Source organism: Natator depressus, chromosome 3 (assembly GCF_965152275.1).
Source record: "Natator depressus isolate rNatDep1 chromosome 3, rNatDep2.hap1, whole genome shotgun sequence".
NCBI classification, from domain to species: Eukaryota; Metazoa; Chordata; order Testudines; family Cheloniidae; genus Natator; species Natator depressus.
Genome location: NC_134236.1, coordinates 196,037,543 through 196,060,684, shown reverse-complemented (window position 1 = coordinate 196,060,684; position 23,142 = coordinate 196,037,543). Strand labels below are relative to the sequence as shown.

Below are 23,142 nucleotides of genomic sequence, written 5' to 3'. Positions count from 1 at the left end.
TTTCTGGGTGCGAGACATGGGTGACATACCAAAGCCATCATAAGCATCTGGAGTGGTATCACCATCACTGTCTTAGGAAGATTCTCTATATCAGATGAGAAGACTGTCACCGCAATGCCAGTGTTCCCTCTGAAGCTAACATCACCAGTGTTGAGGCAAAGATTCTGAAACACCAACTTCGCTGGGCTGGTCACTGTGTGTGGATGGCTGATACCTGTCTTCCAAAGCAAATCCTCTTTTTCTCAACTTAGTCATGGTAACAGGACTCACAGGAGACAGAGGAAATGCTCCAAGGACACTCAAGTATATCTTAAGAAGGGAGGCATTGACCCCCCATGAATTGGGAAGAGCTGACTGGCAGTAGACTGCAATGGCATCACATCATATATCAAGCCTCAGCACGTTTTGAAGATAATTGCCTTGTTCAAGAGGCTGAGAAATGACAGGGGATGAAGGAAAGTGTACAGCATCCCAGCCAGCAATTGTGCTCTCTCCAAGCAACCACCTGTCACGTATGTGGAAAAACCTGTAGAGCACAGATTGGATTCCTCAGCCATTTTAAGTCTCATCAGTGATTCTTCCCCATGGCAGACATAATCCTTGTATCGAGGGATAGCCCACGATGACGAGTTCCTACCATCTGGGTGTTGCTGCTTATCTTAGTGAGCGCAGACTCCATGACTCCAGCATACTGTTTGTCAAGCCACTAAGAAATGAGGCAAGTTACTTATGTCAAGCCAGGCCTACATTTCCACTTCTTTTATTTTCTTGGGGTTTTTTTTTTTATGATAGTATCCTATTCCAGTGTTTGTTTGCTCTTCTTTTCAAGTTTATTACCTAGCAACACATGCCCAGCACCACAGTAGTTGTAATTATTTGAACAATCGTCCACCATTAATATTAGGCTGAAAGTACAAACTGGGGGAGGGGGAAGGGTGCAAGCTCACCTCCTCTTGTACAGCCCACCAGCGTATAATCCCTCATTATAAGCTTTCTCTGCCGTTAAAGCATCCTTTGGTTTTAATTTTACTGTCATTTTAATTACATTATGGAAAAACCGTTACAAAATATAAAAATATTTCCATTTATCACCACAGGAAATTTGGGTGTGACACAGAACACAGGCCAATTAAAATAACATTCCCTGGGTCCATACTAGCAGTGGTCCTCCTCAGCCACCACACAATACTTGTCATCACCAGCATAGGCAGCGTTACTTTACCAACTTCCCAGTGTCTCAACCAAACTGTGCAATTTGGAGACTGTTCTCCCAGAGTGAACCCATGTGCTGGCAACTCTGTACAGTAAGACATTACATCTGCACATGTAAATGTCCCCAGGTGAAAACAGTAGTTCAAGTCTGTAGCTTTCCAGACCTTTCATTTTCTTGCAACTGTATTTGAGGACAGAAAACAAACTTCTTCCACACCAGATGAGTCGTAGTGCTTTTTGCATGGAATTTCATGGTATTGGACCCTGGTTATTAACTTTTCTGTGGTGATAAAAGAAGGCAACTCTCTTTGTTCTATGTCACTTGAGGCCTCTTTTACTTTATATAACATATATTTCCCATATACTGCACGTATCATTGTTCTTGCCTTTTACCTTTCATTACCTTTATCTTGTACATTTAAAAATCATTTACAATATTATACATATAAAATAGTTACACTCTGTATCAACACATTCTTTGCTTTGTTGATTTTTAAAATATAATACTCCAGATGCTAATTCTGCCTAAAACGCATGCTCATGTAATGGATGCAGTACTTTTGCTGTTAGCTTCTGTTGAAATACTTGGTTATGTTCCCAAAGCATCTTACATTATTTCTGTTTACAAAACACTATCATATAAGCTTTTACTTCCTAATAACATTTACTTTACGCTACAGTTAAACAGAACTTTTGTAGACGCGTGTTAATGGTTAAGCTCCATTTCTTACATTCACTGATCTTTCTTGGTGCTGGGTTGGTTTCCGCTTCCAAAGCACACAGCCCTCTGAAAAAAGAAAACACAACTCATTGTGGCTTCTCTTTGGAGCCTCTATACATTTTACATTTACATTTGCCTTTATATTTGCTTTACCCCTTTTACAGTATACGCTACACATTCCAAGGGAATGCACCTTCCTGCCATAGTGCAACTCTTACCCTTTATTTACCAAAAAATCATGTTAGCCCTACTAATTTTCACATGAAGTGTAGCTGTTTGTTTTGTACTTAGAGTCTCCATGTACTCCTATCAAAGTGATTGTCTAATCACTGAGGCCTGGTCTACACTGGTGGGGGAGGGATGGGGGGAATCGATCTCAGTTACACAACTTCAACTATGTGAATAACATAGCCGAAGTCGACGTACTTAGATCTACTCACCGCGGTGTCTTTACTGCAGTGAGTTGACAGCTGACGCTCTCCTGTCAACTCCACCTGCACCTCTCACTCTGGTGGAGTACTAGAGTCGATGGGAGAGTGCTCGGCGGTCGATTTATCGTGTCTACTCTAGACACGATAAATCGACCCCCGCTGGATCAATCGCTGCCCGTCGATCCTGAGGGTAATGTAGACAAGCCCTCAGAGACACTTTAAGGCTTGGTGTTCCTAAAATTGCTACTCTTGTGACCACTCTCCCTCCCCTTGCTATTGCTCCAGACGTGCACTCTCTCTTTAATTTTTCATTTTAGTCCTGCCACTCTTTCAGCTGCTGTTTCATTACTACAAAAGGATCCAGAGTATCTTCCTTCTGTCCTGGTTCTGTCCATCCCTGCCACAGCCACAACCATGTCCTCTAGTCCTTATTGAAAAAAATGTTGAACTTCATGAAAAAACATCATCTCAAAGCCAGATAACACCAGCTACTTGTTTTTGGCTTGCGAGGCGGGGGGAAGAATTTAGCAAACACTACCAGATAACTTTCGCAGCTGCTCAAAAAAGTGTCCATCAGTTTTTGCAACTTTGAATGAAAGATTCAAATGGATTTTTAGTGGAATCTTTTAAAGGCCAGTTCATTTTAGACATATAAAATGGGGTTTTAGAAGCCAAGAGTGTTTGTTTAGGTCTTTTAAAACCCTGCATAATTACACCAATGTGTTTAAATATTTTTCTCAACAACCCTTGTGTTGCTCTAATTATATTTTACACAACTGTACCCAGATTATATTCCCTACTTGTACATTCAGAGGCAGTCAAGCTCAAATGGAAACCTCTTATGTCCTTTTAGAGATTTTGACTCAATTGTCCATAGTCAAATGCCTATAGAGGTCATTTACAACTAATTATTTACAAACCATTCCTTCGGAGAAAAGGCCCATTTTCCTTCAAAATGGCTATAAAGGCTCTTGGGGACAAACACACAGATGGGGTGCCATAATTGGTTTAACTACCAGAGTTCCACTGGGCAAGACTGTACTGAGTTGTACTGCCATAAACCAGGTTTTCGTATCAAACCAAGCATTCTCTTCCTAAAACACTTTCACTCTTTAACATTTCTACTGCCCCTGACTTTAATTCTCTCCAAATTCTGTAATGTTAATTTGTGCAAAAGCTACTTTTAACGCCTCAATCTCTTTCCTTGAATCACTTATCTCCCAAAGTGACACATTTCTCAGCTGATTTCTTTGAGCTTATCTTTGTGCTTGTTTGCAAACTGCTGTTCCCTCCATGATCAGCCCTGGGTATTATTCTTTAAAGTTTCAGTGGCATTCAACAGAACTTGGTTGTGTTGTGCTAAGCATTCTTTTACATATGAATCCAAAATACCTCCCTTTATGTTTTCAAAGTATTCCCTTTATGGTTCTGAATTTCTCTTTAGGAAAGACGTCTGCACTATAATTTAATAACATGGTTTTTTGTTTCTTTTTCTTGCATTTCTTGTCTAATACTATTTACTGGAGTTCATTTTCCACCTGGTTCCAGTCTACCCCTATAACTTCCCAGGGGAATCCAGAGGGACCTCTTTAAATCCAGCCCACTCCTCCCATGTTCTGAAAACCTCCTGAGATTCCAATTCCATTGCTAAACTGCTCGGTTGCGAACCTTGACAGTAAAGCTACACATCTAGCTTATTATATGTTACATGTTCCAGACAAATGGATCCAATCTGAGTCCAGCACCAATAATGTTGGGATTCCCTCCGAGACCAATTCCGCTCTGCTTATCGAGAACACCTTGTCCAGTTCTGGGAGAACACTTCATCCAGTTCTCTGGGATCCAAAACACGCAGTTCAACTCTGGATTCATCATGCAGGCTCCTTTATTTGGCATACAGCAAAGCTATGCTGAGTTGATCACACTCAAGTGTAGGGGGTGGGCATAGGGCAAACCACACATCCAAAGTTACACAGCAAACCTCTTCCTTTGTATACATTTACACATGACATTACATTTGCTATACATAACAGCACCCATTTTTTGATTGGCTTGGTTACTTTGCAGGAACCAATCCCTGTACAGCATGCTCTGTCCATGTGCTGTTCACATGGAACCTGGTCCTTACCTTCCTGGTTTATGTTGTCCATAGTCCCTAGCATGAGGGTGTTGTGGCTTATCTTAGCTAGCACAGACATCCTGACTCCAGCATGTCATTTGTCAAGCCCCTATTTACAAATTAACCTTCCAGTCACATACCCAATGATGCTCACTCGGAAATGCGGCAAGTTACTTATGTCAAGCCAGTCCTACAAGCAGTAAATAACCAATTCAAATCTAGCTTCTACAAGCAATGAAGAAATAGAGCTGAGCAGTCTAGACTTTGTGGGGTATTTGAAGGGGAAAAACTCTCTACTCTCCTAGCTGGTGTTACTGCTGTGGGGCATTAACAGGAAAAAGCAGCAATGCTCAGAGCCACATTTTTTCCCCGTTTATTCTGTTACAATCCTATTGAAGACACTAAAATGGTGTTGCGTAATACTTAATATTTCGACTTTGTCTTCCAGTCAAGGGTCTTAAAGCCCTTCATTCTTGCTGGCTAGGAGTTTTTCGTAGCAAAAGACTGCCAGCCACGGTCTCTATGGATCTTATTCACTACTGCATTCGTCCCGTTTTATGCCATTGTAATGTCACTGACTGCCAGAGGATAACCAGACCCTATATCTATATCTAAATATATATATATATCTGTTATGCAGTTTTAGCCGTGGCAAGCTACATGGGCATGTATTGCTTTGGAGCGTAAACCTGATTTAGGAACCAAAAGTTTACTTCTGGTGGGGGAGGAGGGCTGCAGCTATCTGTATTGGTAATGATGTCCTTTATGCCTGTATATTAAAGGTGGTGCCTGAAAGATGAGAGAAGAAATGAACTAAGCAAGTTCCCAGAGAATAGTGTCAGTCATACAGGAGATCTTACAGTCCCTGACTGTTTACACACTACAGCTAATTGAGCTTAATGGGGGAAATAGGTATACGTGTCAAATATGTGCACTTTCTCTGTTCTATCAACAAGCATTTTCAAATCCAGACCATGTATCATGATGATCACCCTCAGGCTTTCTCAGTCCACTTCACTCCATTGCCTGACATTTTGCTTTCTACCTCCATCCCCATTGGCTCCCACAAATAGGGCCTAGATTAAATGGAGCAACAATGGTGGCCCAGACCCTCAGCTTAAGTCACCAGTGTAGCTCCCTTGACTTTAACAGAACTCTGCTAATTTACCCCAGCAGAGGGGCTGGCCCAAGATGTGCCAGGTCTACATGGCAAACATCACAATAACTACATCACTCAAGGCTGTGAAAAATCCACACCCCCAAGCAACGTAGCTATAACGACCTAACCTCCAGTGTACACAGGAGAGCTTCTCCCATTGACATAGCTACTGTCTCTCATGGAGGTGGATTAACTATGCTGACAGGAGAAGCTTCCCGCATTGGCATACTAGTATCTTCACTGAAGCATTACAACAGCACAGCTGCAGCTATGTCGCTGCACCGATTTCACTGGAGACCTGCCCTTAGTTTCACATGAAAGGACATAAAATGCTTGAAGAAGAAGAATTTAGGGGTTATGCGCCTTGGACTTGTTGCCAGCTTCTCTGGTTAGAAGACAACAGAGGCAAAGAAGGAACCATCAGCTGTGTTTGTTAAAGATCAGTGGTCCTGCCTGTAAATGTCTTGGCTTTCAACAGAGAATCCTGATGTGACAGTACAAATAATATGTCCAAAGTGCTGTACAGACGCTAAGAACATATATTGTAGGACTGACCAGAAAATCCATGGAAAATTTCCACTTTTCAGTGAAAATTCAAAAACTGAAAACTTGCAGCCATAAAAGCAAAAGCTTTTGATTTGTCATTTTTTCTGAAAGCCAAAATTTCAGGGTAGCTGTGCTGGCTCATGGGAATTTTAGTTCAGGTACCTCATGCACCTCTCCTCTAAGGGCTGGGCTCCCTGGCCAGACTACATCTCACATGCTGCATTATCATCTCCTCTTGCTGAGTCACTGTATGAATATCTGAACTAAAACTCCTAGGAGGCACCAGAGTAGTATTTGTCAATCAAAACCTTTTTGATTTTCATGTGTTCATTTATTTTTATTTTTGGTGGTTGTTTTTTTTTTTTTTTTTGTCAGAAAGCCAAATTTTTCTGTGGAAAGCAGATACTTTTTTGGTGAAAAATTTAATTTAGTTGAAAACCTAGTTTTCCAACAAAATACACTTTTGATGTTTAAAAAAATGACTAACCATAATATATGGTATAGAAATCAAGCACTAGACTCTCAAAATTAGGCATGTGCAAATTAATTGATGCAGTTGTACATGCTTATTTAGATACAAGGTTTAGTCTTACACGTAAATTGGATGTTTGCATGTACAGATGACCAGTTAGGCACCCAGCTGACCATGAGGCATGCAAATACCCAAGATGTGTATGCAAATCAGGTATTTTCATGTACAAATTAGGCAGCTATAATGGCATATGACAATTTTTGAAAATCTGACCTTACGCATATAATTAACATATCATATGGGGGTGCCTTATGTTTTGACATTCTATGTCGTGCCAAAAAGCTTCACATGTGCCTGCAGGAAACATGAATTTTCAGCAATCATATCGTATCCACAGTTCCTCTGTTTTCTCTGCTTGTGAACAGGTGCAGTCAAGTGGAAAGGTTTCTTTGGTACCACAGGGTCACAAAGAAAGTGTCTGATTACAGAAGGGCTGCTACTAGCAGCATAGTCCGCCTGCCCATCTAAACGCATTTTGGGATGGCATTTATGCCTCAATTGAATTGGCATGCTACTCTAAGCAGGCATAATGCCATCCTAACAGATGGGCATGGGTTGAAAGCAAGGCAATGATCACGCATGAGTATCAAGAGCATTAGTTAAGGGCAGAGTTCCCAGTTATGAATGATGATGTGACAGTCCAGTCTGTGGTTGCAGGACTAAGATTTAAGGGGATTTGACATTGCTTCTGCAGCCTAGTGCTTGATTCATTCTGAGGGAGGGAGTCCTAAGGTAGGGTTTTGTAAGTGGATGCAGTGAGACTCCAGCAATGAACAGGAAGACTCCCAAGGGAAGAGAATCATAGAAGAATAGGGTTGGAAGAGACCTCAGGAGGTCATCTAGTCCAACTCCTTGCTCAAAGCGGGACCAACACCAACTAAATCATCCCAGCCAGGGCTTTGTCAAGCCAGACCTTAAAAACCTCTAAGGATGGAGATTCCACCACCTCCCTAGGTAACCCATTCCAATGCTTCACCACCCTCCTAGTAAAATAGTGTTTCCTAATATCCAACCTAGACCTCCCCCACAGCAACTTGAGACCATTGCTGGAAGTGGTGGGGAAAATCTGCTAGAAGAAAGTAATATAGGAAAAACTCTGCAGGGCCTGGGAATAGGTGGCCCAGAAGGAGAAGATTTCTATTGCCCCAAGGGTCAGAATCAGTGCTTAATTTGTGCCAAGGCTAGCCAGGGCTGAGCCCCGACACCTCTAGACATGGGTGTTCATGCTGGGCTTCCTCCCATCAGTTATGAATGTAAAAAAATTGCTTGCACCCCAACACCTCTTTCATTACAAATTAAGCACTGGACAGAATAATTATTGTTTAGATTTGTTTGGACTTCATTTGGGCCTGTTGTTACCCCTGGAAGGGGACTGAACTCTTATGGGACTTGGCGAGAGGGCCATCCAAAGAATGCTCACGTAGAGTCTCAGAAGACGAGAGCTGGGAAAGGCCATCCTAGGGCTTAGGAAGAGGCCACCAGAGATGAAAAACCCTTGCCATGCCATCTCCAGGTCTGAGGGGATGCTATAAATGTAAGTCCAACCTATTAAACTTTCCCAGGTCCTAACATGCTCCTGGGGCAAAAGCACCATAAAAAACTACATCTGGCAGGACCCTGTTGTACTTTTTTGTTCAGTTAAATATATAATTAGAAAAAAGTTTGGATTAAAAAAAAATTTAAAACAATGACTTTATTTTTGCAACCATTGCCAAAGTGGCAAATCTAGCATTCTACTATGAGTGCAGCAGCATTGTTCTATTTCCTTGCTCTACAATGAAGGACCTTTAAAACCTCATTGAAGGTGTAAGTGAGCACTTCTCTCCAGTTACTTATAAAATCCTTGGCATAAAACATGCTGTCTCACACACCTCATTGTTTGGCCTTCACTAGATTCTGGCTCAGCTGAGGCTCTGGTCCATGGTTCCTTAAGAGAACCAGTGTTCTGCCATATAGGTTAAAAAATGTAAGACCGCGAGATGGTATTCTGAATAGAAACCCTGTTACGCTTGATCCTTTACATGATCTTGATCCTGCAGAGACTTACACAGACCCGTATGTTTATGGACCTTAAGTCATCCTGCTGAAGTCTTTGCAGGAGTTGGGGCCTAGCAGCAACTTTAGAGCCCAGACTGACCTTCTTCCTAAAGGGATTGAAAACTTTCCTTTATTCTCATGTATCCCCATGTTAAAATTTTGAACAAATCCTCCGTTGTGTTTTCTGAGAGTGGTGATTCCACGAGCAGCAGATGCTAGCTACAGTGAGAACAGAGTGGCGTTACTCGCTGAAAAACGTTCAGCTGCCAAACCAGTAACATTTATTAACAAACTCTACTCGGACCTCAAGCGTTCAGGTAGCTTTTGCTAGTGGTGCACTGAAAACCATTCAAAGTCATTATTATTAAAGTATTTCCAAAATATACTTTGAATCTTAACCTCTCCCTGATGCTGAAAATAATGGAATATTCTTCATTTGTATTTGTTCAGATCTCAAGGCCTTTATTACCAAGACTTGAGATCTTTGACTCAATAAGATTTTTTTAAAGGAATTTACAGCTATACTGGAAGGTTTTAATCTCATCTCTAATATGTCATTTTAAAATATCAAAATATAAAAAGGTCAGTACAGCTGCTAAACAATATTGAATTTTCTTTATAATGCTACTGCTGCACATATTTTTATTTAAAAAAAATCAATAACTTCCTTGACTTTAAGAACCATGCCCAGTATAATTTTATCAGTAAACTTCTAAATAAAATTGACGCAGTGACTATCTCAGGAGCTGTCCCCTATTATACAGTGTCACTGGTTTATATGAAAATTAAATGCTACATCGTAAGGCAAATCGAAGGACAAGGAAAAATATTTTCCTCTAGTTCAAGCTTTGGGCTTCAAATTTGGTTAAAGAGGAGGGTGGGTCCCTGGGGTGAAATCCTGGCGCTAATGAAGTTAATGGGAGTTTTGTCATTGACGTCGGTAGTGCTAAGATTTCAGCACTAGATTTTAATTCAGGATCTGCCACTGAATTGCGGTATGTCAGTGGGCAAGCCACTTAACCTTCTTTGTAACTTAGCTTACTCATCTGCAAAATAAAGATAATATTTTGACTTCTTCATAGGATTATTGTGATTGATGTCTGTCAAATGCTTTGGGATCTTTAAATTAAAGGGGCAAGATACTTTAAATTAATTTATTATTGGACTGTATTTTATGCACAGAGTACAAAGAGGCAGAGGTGTCAGATTGCTCTCTCTCTCAATGGTTTCAGGCGCTTGCTAAAAAGACTAGCTGGGTATAATTCAAACATCTTTAAATTCAGAATACTTAAGTCTGTGGGAAGGGCTAAAGGAATCTGACATGAATGAAGCTGCTGCAAAGCCAGAACTAGTGAGTTACCAGTATTACGGCAGCCTGTGCATCATACTCTCTCTTTACTCTGAAGTGGGCTTAGGTGCTGCATCACCTAACTTTGGGTGCCCTGCCACCTGGTGGCATTCACAGCCTCAGGTGAGGTGTGCAGGATTCCCATGCATTGTATGGGGAGAGTTAGGTGCTTAAAAAGGGGATGAACAGAAGCCAGCAAACTGAGTAGGAAGTGCTGAGGTGAGCGGTGTGGCCTAAGCATCACCCCTCAAAGGGAGTTAAGTGTCTAACATCAGACTGGAGAGAGGCTTCTGGCTCTACTTGGAATTCACAGCCATGAACCCTCTCTTGGAGTTAGGGTTGACAGAGGGCAGGTCTATACAACAGCATAAGTTGATATAACTTATGTCGCTCAGGGGTGTGAAAAAGCCCCTCTCCCCCCATGACACAAGTTTTATGCTGTCCACACTGGCACTAGGTCGGCAGGAGACACTCTTCTCGCCGAGGTGAAGTCATTATGCCAATGCTATGCCGGGAGAGCGGTCTCCTGTCAGCATAGCGCGTCTTCACCAGACACACTGTAGCGTAGACTTGCCCTTAGGCAACCTTCTTACAAAGGATGAAGGTGGTGCCCATACCCCTTTGCATCTTCTGGGCCAGTGGTTAGGGCACTAGCCCCGGATGTGGGAAATCTGGATTCCAGTCCCCACTCTGCCTGATTCAGAGTAGAGACTTGAACCCAGCTCTCCCACCTCCCAGGTAAGCACTCTAACCAATGAGCTACTGGCCAGGGGAAGGGGCACCATGACTTGAGGGGTCGGCCTGCTCAGAGCACACCTATTGGCTCAGGCCCCACAGGTGAGATAGGTGGGGGAACATCTAATTTGTGAATCCCAATGGCACTTAGGCCTAAGCTAGATGCCAAACTGCTTGGTGGTGTCAAGTCGGAGGCAGCTTTGCCTATGTCCACCAGCAGAAATGTAGGTGCCTAGGGGACTTTACTGCTGGAAACTTAAGCATCTAGGACCTTTAAGTGCCTACAGCATTCGGTGCCAGCTGAGTGGGGGTTTTGTGAATGCCAATGGCACCTAACGCTTGGATTTAGCAGCCTCAAGGGGCAGTTGAGTGATTAAGTCCCCCTTGTGAGTGTAGCCCTCGGCTCTTTCATTTTATGGCTCATTTAAATTAATCCACTTAATTAGTCTGTGAGAAGCGCAGTAGGTGCCATATGTTGGGGAATCAAAGCCTTGTTCACTGCAAGGGTATGTCGACACTGCAGCTGGGAAGGAGTTTCTCAGCACAGGTATACAGGCGCGTGCGAGGTCTGGTATGCTAAAAATACCGGTATAGCTATGGCTAGCAGCTCAATCCAGCCAAAGCAGTGTTGCTAAGGGTGTTATTTAAAATTTGAGCTATAAAGAGCCTGATTCTGGGGGTCTCAAGAGTTTGACACCAATGTAAATTCATTGATTTACACTGGGACTTAAGTAAGAGCAGAATCAGGCTCAACGGTTATTTTATATGGAAAATAAAGGGCCAAATATTGCTCTCATTTAACTATGAAAATCCAGAGTAATTCCATTGATTGATTTCAATGGTAGTGTACTGCATTTTCATTGTTTCAAGTGCGAAGAGAATGTGGCCATGCATAAACTACCACTCATTCATAAGTGCCTCAGGTTACACTTCTTCTCCTCAGGAGACTGAGTCTGCCCACTTTTACTCACGAGTATTCCCACTTAAATTAACGGGATTAATTATAAATGAAATTATTCCTTGCTGAATAAGTGTTTGCGAGACTATGACCTGCCTTTAACGTCATTAGGTTTATTTAAAGCACCTATAGTTACACGAGTGTTAAAAGTACAAAGGATAAACATCCCTGATACAAATATTTGCTACCCAGAACTCTCTCATACCGATAGATAACACAAAAAGCCCATTAAAAAACCCACCAGACTAATAGTCCAGCCTGAGAAGCTAGAGAAGGTGCTTTGCTGCATGCCCGGAAGGTCAGCAGATCAGAGTTTTGTGGTATTGGGGGTTGTGCATTTATGGAGCTTCCCTGATACAGCCTGGGCAGGGCGCTGTGAAGCTCTTGTTGATATGGGCAGCCAGTTGGTTTCAGACACAGAATAAAGCAGGGTTGTTGCAAGCACCTTACGCAGTGAGGGTAGGATTCACAAGGGGCACTTAGGTGCCTAACTCCAACATTGAGGCACCGCGGGCATTCACAAAATCCTGCTCAGCTATTGCTGCCCTGTAGGTGCTTAAGTTTCTTCCAACAAAGTCCTCAAGGCACTTAAATTTCAGTGGCTTACGACTGCACACAGCTGTCTCAGTCCTAACACCACTCAGCAGTTCGGTGCCTAACTCCTGCCTAAGCTCCAGCAGCGTTCACTAACTAGGTGTTCCCTGTCTGGGCGCCAGAGGCAAGGTAATCTGGTAGATGTGCTCAGCCCAGGCTTAAACCCCCACCAATGGGAGGAGGCAATGGCATGATGCCCTCCATGTAACTCTTAGCCCATTGGCTGGAACATTCACCCACAGTGTGGGCGACCTGGGTTCAAGTCCCGACTTCGTCAGCAGGGACTTGAACCCAGGTCACCTACCTCCCATCTGTGGTGACCTAATTGCTGGGCTGTAGGACATTCCAGCATAGGGCTTCCTCGCTCACTCTCTTCTATTATGCTGCTCTACTTTGTATGAAATACTTAACTATTCATTAGGTCTGACTCTATAGCCTAGGGACTAGCACACTCCTCGGAGTGCCAGCTTCCAGTCCCTTCTCCAATGTCTATTTAAGTATTTCATACAAATCGAACAGCTTCCACAGGAGACTGAGCTCTCCAATCCCCTATAGCACAGGGATTAGGGCATCCATCTGGTGGGTGGGAGAACTGTGTTCATCTCTGAATTGGGCAAACTGGGTACTTGAACCCAGCTGAGTGCTCTTCTCGCTGGACTATAGGGCATAAGGAGGTGGCATTAGTCCTACCACCGGAGAAGGGTTTGGGGAGAATCCAAATTTTGGACCTAAATCTTTGTAACTGTATCCCTGGGTCACTGGAACACAGAAGTGTCTTTGAGAATCTAAACCTTAAGTGCTTTTAAAAATGTTACCTCAAGTGACTTGCCTACAGTCATAGAAGGAGCCTTTGGCACAGCCAGGACTTGAACTCATTTTCCCAACTCCCAGCTAAGTATCTTAGCCACACAACCTTCTCCCTGCCTTTTGTACCATGACTACATGAAATTGAGTAGCAAACCCACTGCATAATGAGAGAATCTTATCTTGAAGAGGGAGATTGTTTGCAAGCATTTATGGATTAGATTGTTATCTAAGTGTGTTTGTGAGAAACACATTATAAGCTATTCTGATGAGAACTAAATAAAATCAATACTCAGAGACAATCAGAAGGTCAGATGGCACAAATTGCCCAAGGCCTGGTGAACTTAAACAGATGGGCAGTTGCATGTTATCCTTTTCCTACACTTAGCCTTTAGGCAGAGCCTCAGGGTAGAAACTGAACAGACGGTTAAGTGTGACATTTTAGAGGAAAGAAGCATTTTTTTTCTTTTGGGACCAATGTTGGCAGTTATTAAAGAGACATCAGAGACAGTGCTTTGCTCCAAATGGAAATTGCTAACAACAACATGCTCTTAGCAAGTCATGAGGGGCAGATAAAATGTATGGAAAAATAAATGTAGGACTGCATTGCCTGACTCCATGCCACTCCAACAGTAAATTTTGAATTATTCACATTCCATTCATAATTGCACAAAAACATAAATTGGAGTTTGGCACGTCAGTCCACTTTACAAGTGCTTGTCAAATTGAATTAGAGAGCCTTAACTAAGTGTCAGACAGGAACTTTGGCTAGAGAACACAGTTATCGGTTTTCAGTTCATGAAGAAAATTATTGGAGTAATTTATAAGACATGATTTCCTGGCCATAAAAATGGAACCTTAACATGCTTAAACAATAAAACACAACTGAGTTATCTGTTTGGAACTACGTGCTGAGAAGGTATGCAGCTGTTTGTTTTCCCCAAGAGATCTTACCAGGGCATTCTCTCATCTCCTCAGAACATGTCCAAAGTTCATGTAGCTCATCTGAGTTTCCCCATTTCCTATAGACAGTACGCACACTGTGAATTATAATACTGAGCTCTTTAGATCTCAAAGCTAAGTTATGGGAAATGTTGTCATGCCCATTTTACAGATGAGAAACTAAAACAATGAGGTGAACCCATTCACGCAAAGTCACACACCAGGCCAGTGACAGAGCCAGAAAGAGAACCTAGCTCTCCTGATGCCGTGTCTACTGAACGACTTTGCTTTCTTACACGTTACTATGTGAGAAACAGCGGAAAGTCGTCTAAAAGGGAGAATCGCAAAGAGATCTGTGTAGTGATTGTTCCGCTTCATGTCTCAGTTCAAAGTATGCCATTGTCATTTTTGGCCATGCTGTTGTCCGGCAGTCTTCAATAAAGACTTTGCAAGAACTGACACTGTTATAACTTGGCCAGAGAGAGTGAGTGTGTTTGTACATACACGTGCCACTGAAAGCTACTACATGCAGTCAGAATTGCTCAGCTGTGTCAGAGACCTTCCTCTGCCGATAGCGGTTCTCCTTTAGCCCAGGTGAGAGGCCTGCAATTCTAACACAAGAGGGCCTGGGTTCTAGCTACAAATTTCCAAGTGCAGCACTGTGAACACCACAGATTCCCAAGTGGCCACCGGATGTATATTTCTCTCCAGAGTCTGGCATAGTTTTCTCATACATAGAGAGGTGTGCTGAGCAATGGCGTCCTTTAGGCATGCACAAAGAAATTTCCCTTCAGTATTGATGGCACCAGCACTGCAGTACAGCGTAAGAACATGGAAACAACTGAGTAATGGTGTAATAATTGATCGTTTCTATCTTCTAACCATGAGCTTTATTCTAATACCTACACCTAGACGTTCCACAGTTATTCATCTCTTCTAAGCCCACCTCAGCTTTGCAGTTGCATTGTCTTAAGATGAACTCATCTTTGACTGACCTGAGGATTTCAAACCTAACTTACCCAGTATCTGGCAGAACATGCTGTGCAACTGATAAGCATTTCCGGTGTCTGATATTTACTATGCAATTATTTGCAGTTACAGCTGTGTTTCTACATTGCACGTGCTCCACAAAATAATACAGCAACAGTGGCTTTCACGTAACTTTGTTAGGTGCCAGAACATAATAATCAGCGATTATTTGAAGTGAAAGAGAGATAATGGGACAATTTATGGATCAAGGCACTACTCGCTGTTTGTGGGTAACAGAATGGTGGCAGGATGACTAATGTGGATCTTCAATAATCCTTTTTGTCTCGCAGTTGGAACATAGGCTCAGAAGCATACGTGAAATCACCTTCCAATCACAGCAACTATGCTTCTTGTATTAAAGTGGGTTGCTCACCACATAACATTTCACCAATATACACTCATCAATGGCATCATTCATGGAGTAAGTTACCTCTCAAGGGCAGGATATAACCCTAGATCTGGTCCATAACTTGAAGGTGCTGTTATCCTAACAGTTTTGACATGTGTTCATGTGAGGAAGAGGATTCCGTCATGTTTTTGAGAAAACAGTTAAAAAAATTAATCTTTAAAAAGAGGGTTAATATCTTGATTTAGGTAGATTTCCCTCTCCCATCAATAACAACAAAAACATACCAAGCCACATTACCTATCTAGGGATGGCATCTTTTCTTCCTTAAATCCCCTGGACAAATCACAGTTAACTGCAAAACTGAGAGTAGGAGACAACACCTGAGCTCCGTTCTGACTTACAGCAGGGAACAGTGGTATCAGCTGTTCCTGTAAAGTTTTCGATCTATTGGTTGTCTTCACTGAAAGATGTTTGAGAGAAGTCCAGGCATAGTAACGATGCACTGTAACTCACAGCCTGAGAGAAGCTTCCACCTCCAAATTAGGAGACTACATGACAAAACCTAAAATACAGTACATGGCCTTCTTCTGTGGACCGGCAGCACGGGGGCATGAAAAGTCACCTACTGCAGTGTATCTGGCCAAACATACTGAGTTGCCCTGTGCCTGAGGCAAGAAAAGGCGAGGAGGGTGGTACTTGGGCTTTGTTGGATGGGCTGGTTTTAGGGCCAGTTTTGCCGCACTTACAGAGGGGCCAGACCTTGCATCACTGAAGTCAGTGGGAGCTTTGCTGTCAACATCAACGGGTTCAGGAGCAGGCATATGGAGCTGGACCTTACTCTGCAAACAGTCCCACTGAAACCATTAGAGAGGATGGTGTTTAGTTGACAGTACAGCAGACTGGGACTCAGGAGAGTTCAGTTCAATTCCCAGCTCTGCTGCTGAGTGACCTTAAGCAAGTCTTTACACCTCAGTTTCCCCATCTGTAAAACAGTCAGTATCATTACCCTCTCCTCTATAAAGTTCTCTGAAATCGACAGATGACAAGTCCAATATAAGTCTTAGGTGATATTACTCACAGAGCAAGGGCTTTCATAGTATAGGGGAGGGTGGCAGAAATTTGGCCCTGAAGGGCTTTGGACCAAATTCTCTGCTGGTACAATGGGCAGAATTCCAGTGCTGTGCTCATTTACACCAGGAGAGAACCTTCCCCTTTGTCCATAGCTGTCTAAAATTCCCACAATGGGAATTGTGAAAAGAGTTCTTGTTTTGTTCTAAGTGTGAACCGCTGGCTTATGGAAAGAAATCCCTTGTTCCTGCTATATTGCATACTTAAAAATGTTACAAGTTCTTCATTTATAGCCTGCGGGATACATGAAACAAAACTATTCACAACTTTCTAAAATGCTCAATATTGGGAAAACACCATGGGCAGCTTTAAACATTGGACTCTCTGCACCTGCAGAAGTCAAAATTACTTGGGCAGTTGAGGTATTTTCCATTGTAAAGGCAGAGAACACTGCAATCATTGCAGTTATAATAAATACCGCAGTGCAGTAAGATTCCACTTTTTAATAGCACCCAATATACCAGAATTTACCTTACCCTCCCTAGCAGCTGCCTCGTGTCTCCACAAGTGTTCCTGGACTGACATCACCAGCAGAGAATGCATGAGCAGAAAGGGGTGCCCTGCCGAGAACAATCTGGGGTGGAGCTTAACCCGTAAAAAGTTCCTGGATCCTCTGCTGGGATAATCTGGGGATATCTCACCTACTTAATTCCCTGCCCTTGCAGAGGCCTCAGGCACGGGTGGCACCTTGATCTCTTTGTGGCTCACAACTGTTTAGTCTCCTGAGTACTGAAATGCTTTAATCTAACTAAAGATTTGAGGTTTAATGTGGATAAAATGTAATGGCCTGTGATATGAAGGCAGTAAGACTAGATGATCTAATGGTCCCTTTAGGCCATGAACTCTGTGAAACCATGACAAATATGTTGCCGAGTGACACTCTTCCCTCAGGGTCAGCTTCTGCCACCCTCAATCACCTTGTGTAGTACTTGACTTCTCAGCTGCTCCCATTGACTTCAGTGGAACTACATGTATTGCAAGGCACTATTTAGTGAGAGCAAAGGTATTCTACTCCGGCTCTTAATTATGTGTGGGCATTCGTTGTCTTGTTTCATACATTTGCTGGTCACCATGTCAGATGCTGCAACTTAAACAGGAAAGTCCAGTTGCAAGGCTATTTGTTTTAAAACAGGTGCACTCTCATTTCCTTATGAGATTGGCTCTCTCTGAAGATTACACATGCACACACTCCCTCATGGGCCAAGGTTCACAAGCATTTGATTCAACAAATGCTAAGAGAAGCCACAGCCTGATTATAACCAGCGGTTTCTCGCTTTTCATGTGATACAAGCACTGAGCTAAAGAAGCAGGTCTGTTTAGCTCAGTCCAAGGGAACCTCCTTCTCCTCCTCTTAATCTGGGACCTGCCCCAACCTCCCTCATGGAGGTCTGTGAGCCATGAACATCAACTAATATAACATATATTTTGAATGGTGCAAAACCCAGCTCTCCATGTCAAAGCCATTTTGCATACATCTTTCTAACAAAGCTCAGAACAGATCAATTGAATAGAGTGTGGAGGAGTACTGAATTTACTAGGATTGAGGCCCCAGATTGCCAAGGGAATACAAAGCCATCAAGCTTCTTCCCAGCGATGTTGTTATATATCTTGGTATGAAATAAAGATGTGACTAAGAGATAGTGGCAGAATTATTTTTTCTAGCATAGAGTTCCCTCAAGGGAAGCTGAAACACTGCTACCTGACCATAGAAACAAGATAAAAGAGTACAGTAAAACTACTCTAGGAGTCAGTGAATAATCCCTTATTATGCCTCTAAAGGAGACAGCAAACACATGCCAGCTGACATTTGGCTGCATCTCAACTGTGACTGCAGTTAACCGGACGGAGGGAGGCACTAGAGTGAAGAACCACCCAAGCCAAAAAAATCTCACCAATTAATTAAGACCAGAAGGATATTTTTCAGTTGAGAGCAGACATCATGGAAAAGCTTGCTGCGGGAGGTTCCGGAGGACTTAAAAGAAATGCAAGCTCCAGAATTCAAACGGATCATTTAAAAACTAGCCAGGGAACTCACAGGTTGATGATCAACCTAATGTAAATCATGCAGCACAATGGCAGGTAGCCAATGATGGGTTGAAAACGTATAGCACATAAGGACTGCTAACATAATAAGAGACAGCTTGTGCAGATTTATGCTCCACTAATGTTTGTAAAGCATTTGTGTAGCCAAGCAGTCATGTAGCCTCAGTAGATAATGGATATGCCCAACAAATAGGCAACGAGACTTTTTGAAACTTTTTAAGTTAAAGCTTAGCTCTGAATGGCTGCTTTCCTTCAGCCTTTCTAGCAGGCCTGGAGCACTCACCTTCACCGCTCCTTTTCTGGGCCACAAGGCTTCCAGCAGGGGGCCTCAAAGGGCCTGATACACCCCGACACACCATCCTATACAAAAGGAAAGAGTCTATGAATGTACAACCAAAAGAAATTACTGTTCTTTTAACCAGGTCATCCAAGAAGGTCCTGTTAGACTATAGCCTATTATTTGGGTGAAAATAAATGACCTAGTCTTAGAACCTATTGCTCAAGACCTACAAGTAATTTAGAGGGTTGAAGATCACAGTCCTGGGAGAAACAGACCTAATTACAAAGCTAATGGTGCTGTTTTTCATGACAACTTTTAAATGGCAGCCCTAGAAGGGGGATAGGAATGGCAGCCCATGGAAGGAGGACTCCACGTTGTGGCAGGGGGTAAGAAGGAAGATGGACACTTTCTGTGGCATCTCCACTTCCAATCCCATGGCACTGAGGCAACTTGACACCATTCCACATGGGAAATTATTGGTTAAATTGGAGAAGAAGGGGGATTAATATGAGAATTGAAAGGTGGATAAGGAACTGGTTAAAGGGGAGACTACAACAAGCCATACTGAAGGGTGAACTGTCAGGCTGAAGGGAGGTTACTAGTAGAGTTCCTTAGGGGTAAGTCTTGGGCCCTATCTCATTTAACATTTTTCTTAAAGACCTTGGCACAAAAAGCAGGAGTGTGCTAATATAATTTGTGGCTGACACAAAGTTGGGAGGTATTGCCAATAGAGAGGAAGACCAGAATATCATATGAAATGATCTAGATGACATTGAAAAGTGGAGTAATACAAAATGGGATGAAATACAATAGTGCAAGGTCATGCATTTAGGGATTATCAACAAGAATTTTTGCTATAAGCTCGGGATTTATCAGTTGAAAGTGACAAAGGAGAAAGACCTGGGTGTGTTGGCTGATCACAGGCTGATGGCCAATGTGATCACAGATATGAGCCGCCATTGTGATGCGCCTATAAAAAAGGCTAATACAGTTCTAGAATGCATCAGGCTAGGTATTTCCAATAGAGACAGGGAGGTGTTCGTACCATTATATAAGGCACCGGTGAGACCTCATTTGGAATACTGTGTGCAGTTCTGGTCTCCCACATTTAAGAAAGCTGAATTCAAACGGGAACAGGTTCAGAGAAGGGCTATTAGAGTGATAAGAGGAATGGAAAACCTACCTTATGAGAGGAGACAAAGTTTGCTTGTTTAGCCTAACCAAAAGAAGGCTCAGGGGAGGATATGATTTCTCGCTATAAATACATCAGAGGGATACATACCATGGAGGGGGAGGAATTATTTAAGTTAAGTGACACAAGAACAAATGGATATAAACTGGCCGTCAACAAGTTTAGGCTTGAAATTAGACAAAGGTTTCTAACTATCAGAGGAGTGAAGTTCTGGAACAGCCTTCCAAGGGGAGCAGTGGGGACAAAAAACCTAACTGGCTTAAACTGAGAATAATAGGTTTATGGGGGTATGGTATGATGAGACTGCCCAATGGCATGTAGCCCATCTGCAACTGCTAATATCAAATATTTCCAATGCCTAGTGATGGGACGCTAGATGGAGGGTTCTGAGTTACTACAGAGAGTTCTTTCTCAGATTGGCAGTGACCCTGAGGGGATTTCTGCCTTCCTCTGCAGCCAGGTCACTTGCAGGTTTAAACTAGTGTAAACAGTGGATTCTCTGTAACTTGAAGTCTTTAAATCATGCTTTGAGGACATTAGTAACTCAGCCAGAAGTTAGGGGTCCATTACAGGAATGGATGGGCAAGGTTCTGTGGCCTGCAGTGTGCAGGAGGTCAGGCTAGAAGATCATGATGGTCCCTTCTGGCCTTAAAGTCGATGCGTGTTTAGTCGCTGATAGTGCCATCACTTCATGCTTTCCTCCCTTTAATACCTTCCCCAAGAGTATTGGATCCCTTTGATCCGAATCCAGGGAGTTAATATTGCTCTTTCCCCAGGATTCTTAGCAGAGCCTGTTCTCTGTTGAGAGTGTTGTCAGTCTAGAGGAAAGTTAATAGATAAGATGTTTCAGAAGTCAAAGAATCTTTCTTTGATGTTAAGGTTAAGTTGGAGACGGTTATGGCAAGTTTGGCCTGAGCCCAAGAATTCTAAGGGAAGTATTTTGCCTGCAGCACCCTCCTTAGTAGCTGCTAATTCAAATAAGGTGTTTGGCATTCGCTCTGCTCCAGGACAGCTTGATAGCCCTGACGTGGGATCCATATCCATCAACAATGAGCTTGGTACATTCTCAAAGGGTGCTGCCAACTCCCAGTCCATTCCTACTATTCCTTCCCATACCTGTGAGTCGAGTAAGTCATCTTATGAGGGTCCACATGTTACAAATTCCTCTCTGACCCATCTAATTGTAAATACCCCTGATTTAAGAGTATGAAATGCTAAGCATTAATCGTCAGTGGTCTTGTTTTTTAAAAATGTGTCTAGGGAAAAGGTTGAGTCACAGACCCATTTGCAACACGCTTTGTATCTATTACTAAAACGAGCCAGGTTTTACTATTCAGAAACTAAATTTTAAAAGGCTCTCTAATCTAGGTTCACAAGAGAGTGGCAGTGGAGTTTAAAGACTGGTGAGTGACTAGGACATCTGTGAATGGCTCCTGTCGGCTGTTGCTCTCATCAGTCGGGTGTTCAACGGCTCAGCCCTCCAGCTAAGTCACACAAAATCTAAAATGGATGAACAAAACTCTTACGGAGTGAAAGATCCAACAGGGCCTGTTCCTGTGCCCTTGTTAAAGTCCTTAGCCCAGTCTCTGGGCTCAGTCCTCAGAGCCCCTTGTGGGCTAGCTTTAAGACCATGCCTGACCTGGCATAAAGCACTGCCCCCAGGGCTTTCTCTCTGGAGACTTTTTGCCTTTTCGGTTCTTATTGCTCCAGTGAGGTCACTCCTTCAAGTTCAGTTCCCTTCTGGGGTGTAAAAAAGTTCAATGAGTGGTTGACCCTCTTCAGGGTCTTCAGCCCTGTCTCTGGACTCTTTACATTCTAGCCCTGTGCTTGGGCTTTTAAACAAAACTTGTCCCCTTCTCCAGGCTTCGGCCACCCTGGCAGTGGGAGTAACCGGGCCCTCCCACTACTCTAATTTAAGCAGACTAGAGATGAAAGGATCAGGCCTGAGGTTTCTCTTTTATATCTGAGGTGGGCTGTTAAGTGTTTTGAGCACAGCATGTGACTGAGGATTCTTCTTTGTTGAGCTCATACTGACCCATCACTTTTGAAGTTAACATTCAACTTCCTATGCATACACAGGTCATCTAGTTACACTATAAGACAACAGCTGGTCATTCATTATAAGACCGATGGTTAAGCTGACGGCAATGTAGATAATATGAGTTTCCCTGCAGTACCTCACATCTTTGAACTTAAGATTAACTGAACATATTCCTCACACATAACGTAAGGCAATTAAGACATGAAAAGGAATTAGCATCTACAAGTTAATTTGGTTACATTGTTAAACTTCTAACCAGATATAGATAAACACAAATACACTTAATATCTACCCTTGATTTCTATTACCACAAATGAATGAGTTGATGATTGCTAGTCTAGTACGTCTCTTTGAAACTCATATACAAGTGAATTGTCTTGATACAGTTGCAATAGCTCTTGTTAAGTTGTTACGGGCTGTGGCGGATTAGCCACTGGGCTAACAGGGCCCATGTCCAGGGGCCCTGGCCAATTCGGCCCCTGGAAAAATGGGCACCACCGCACTCTGACCTGCTCCGCCTGCCAGCTGGGAGTGGGGTCGGGCCATGGGGGCTCGCCCCACTTCGCCTTCCTGGCGCTCCTGCCGGGGAGCAGGGTCAGAGCACAGGGGCTTCCCCCACCCCTTTGGAAGTCGCCATGCCCCGACCCTGCTCCCCAGCAGGAGTGCATGTAGCGGGCAGTTACACTCAATAATGGACAGCTGCCAGGTGTGCTCACCAACCCAAACAACCACAAAAAGGAATTTTGTAAATGTGGGGGGCTTTAAAGGGGAGGGGTGGCTTCCTGTCTATCTGTCCAGCCGAGTTCACAATGGTGACCAGAACAGTCAGTGTGGGGCACTGTGGAACAGTTCCTGAAGGTCTATAACAGTCAACGTAATTAACACAGTGTCTACATTATCACTGTGTCGACCTACTTACATGGACCGTGACTCTATGCCACT

The 23,142-nt window shown here is 43.0% G+C and overlaps 2 protein-coding genes across 2 annotated transcripts in view; one reads left to right on the top strand and one right to left on the bottom strand.

Annotated features, from left to right (window-relative positions):
- MACROD2 (mono-ADP ribosylhydrolase 2) overlaps window positions 1-23,142 on the top strand; it is a 1,526,954-nt gene that overhangs the window by 1,377,250 nt on the left and 126,562 nt on the right. The gene's annotated exons all lie outside the window — the stretch shown is intronic.
- The window catches only part of KIF16B (kinesin family member 16B), a 274,972-nt gene continuing 270,800 nt past the window's right edge, over window positions 18,971-23,142 (bottom strand). The window contains exon 27 of the mRNA XM_074949617.1: window positions 18,971-19,047. Coding sequence (XP_074805718.1) covers window positions 18,973-19,047 — 75 coding nt within the window. The 3' untranslated portion in view covers window positions 18,971-18,972. The remainder of the gene's footprint in view (window positions 19,048-23,142) is intronic.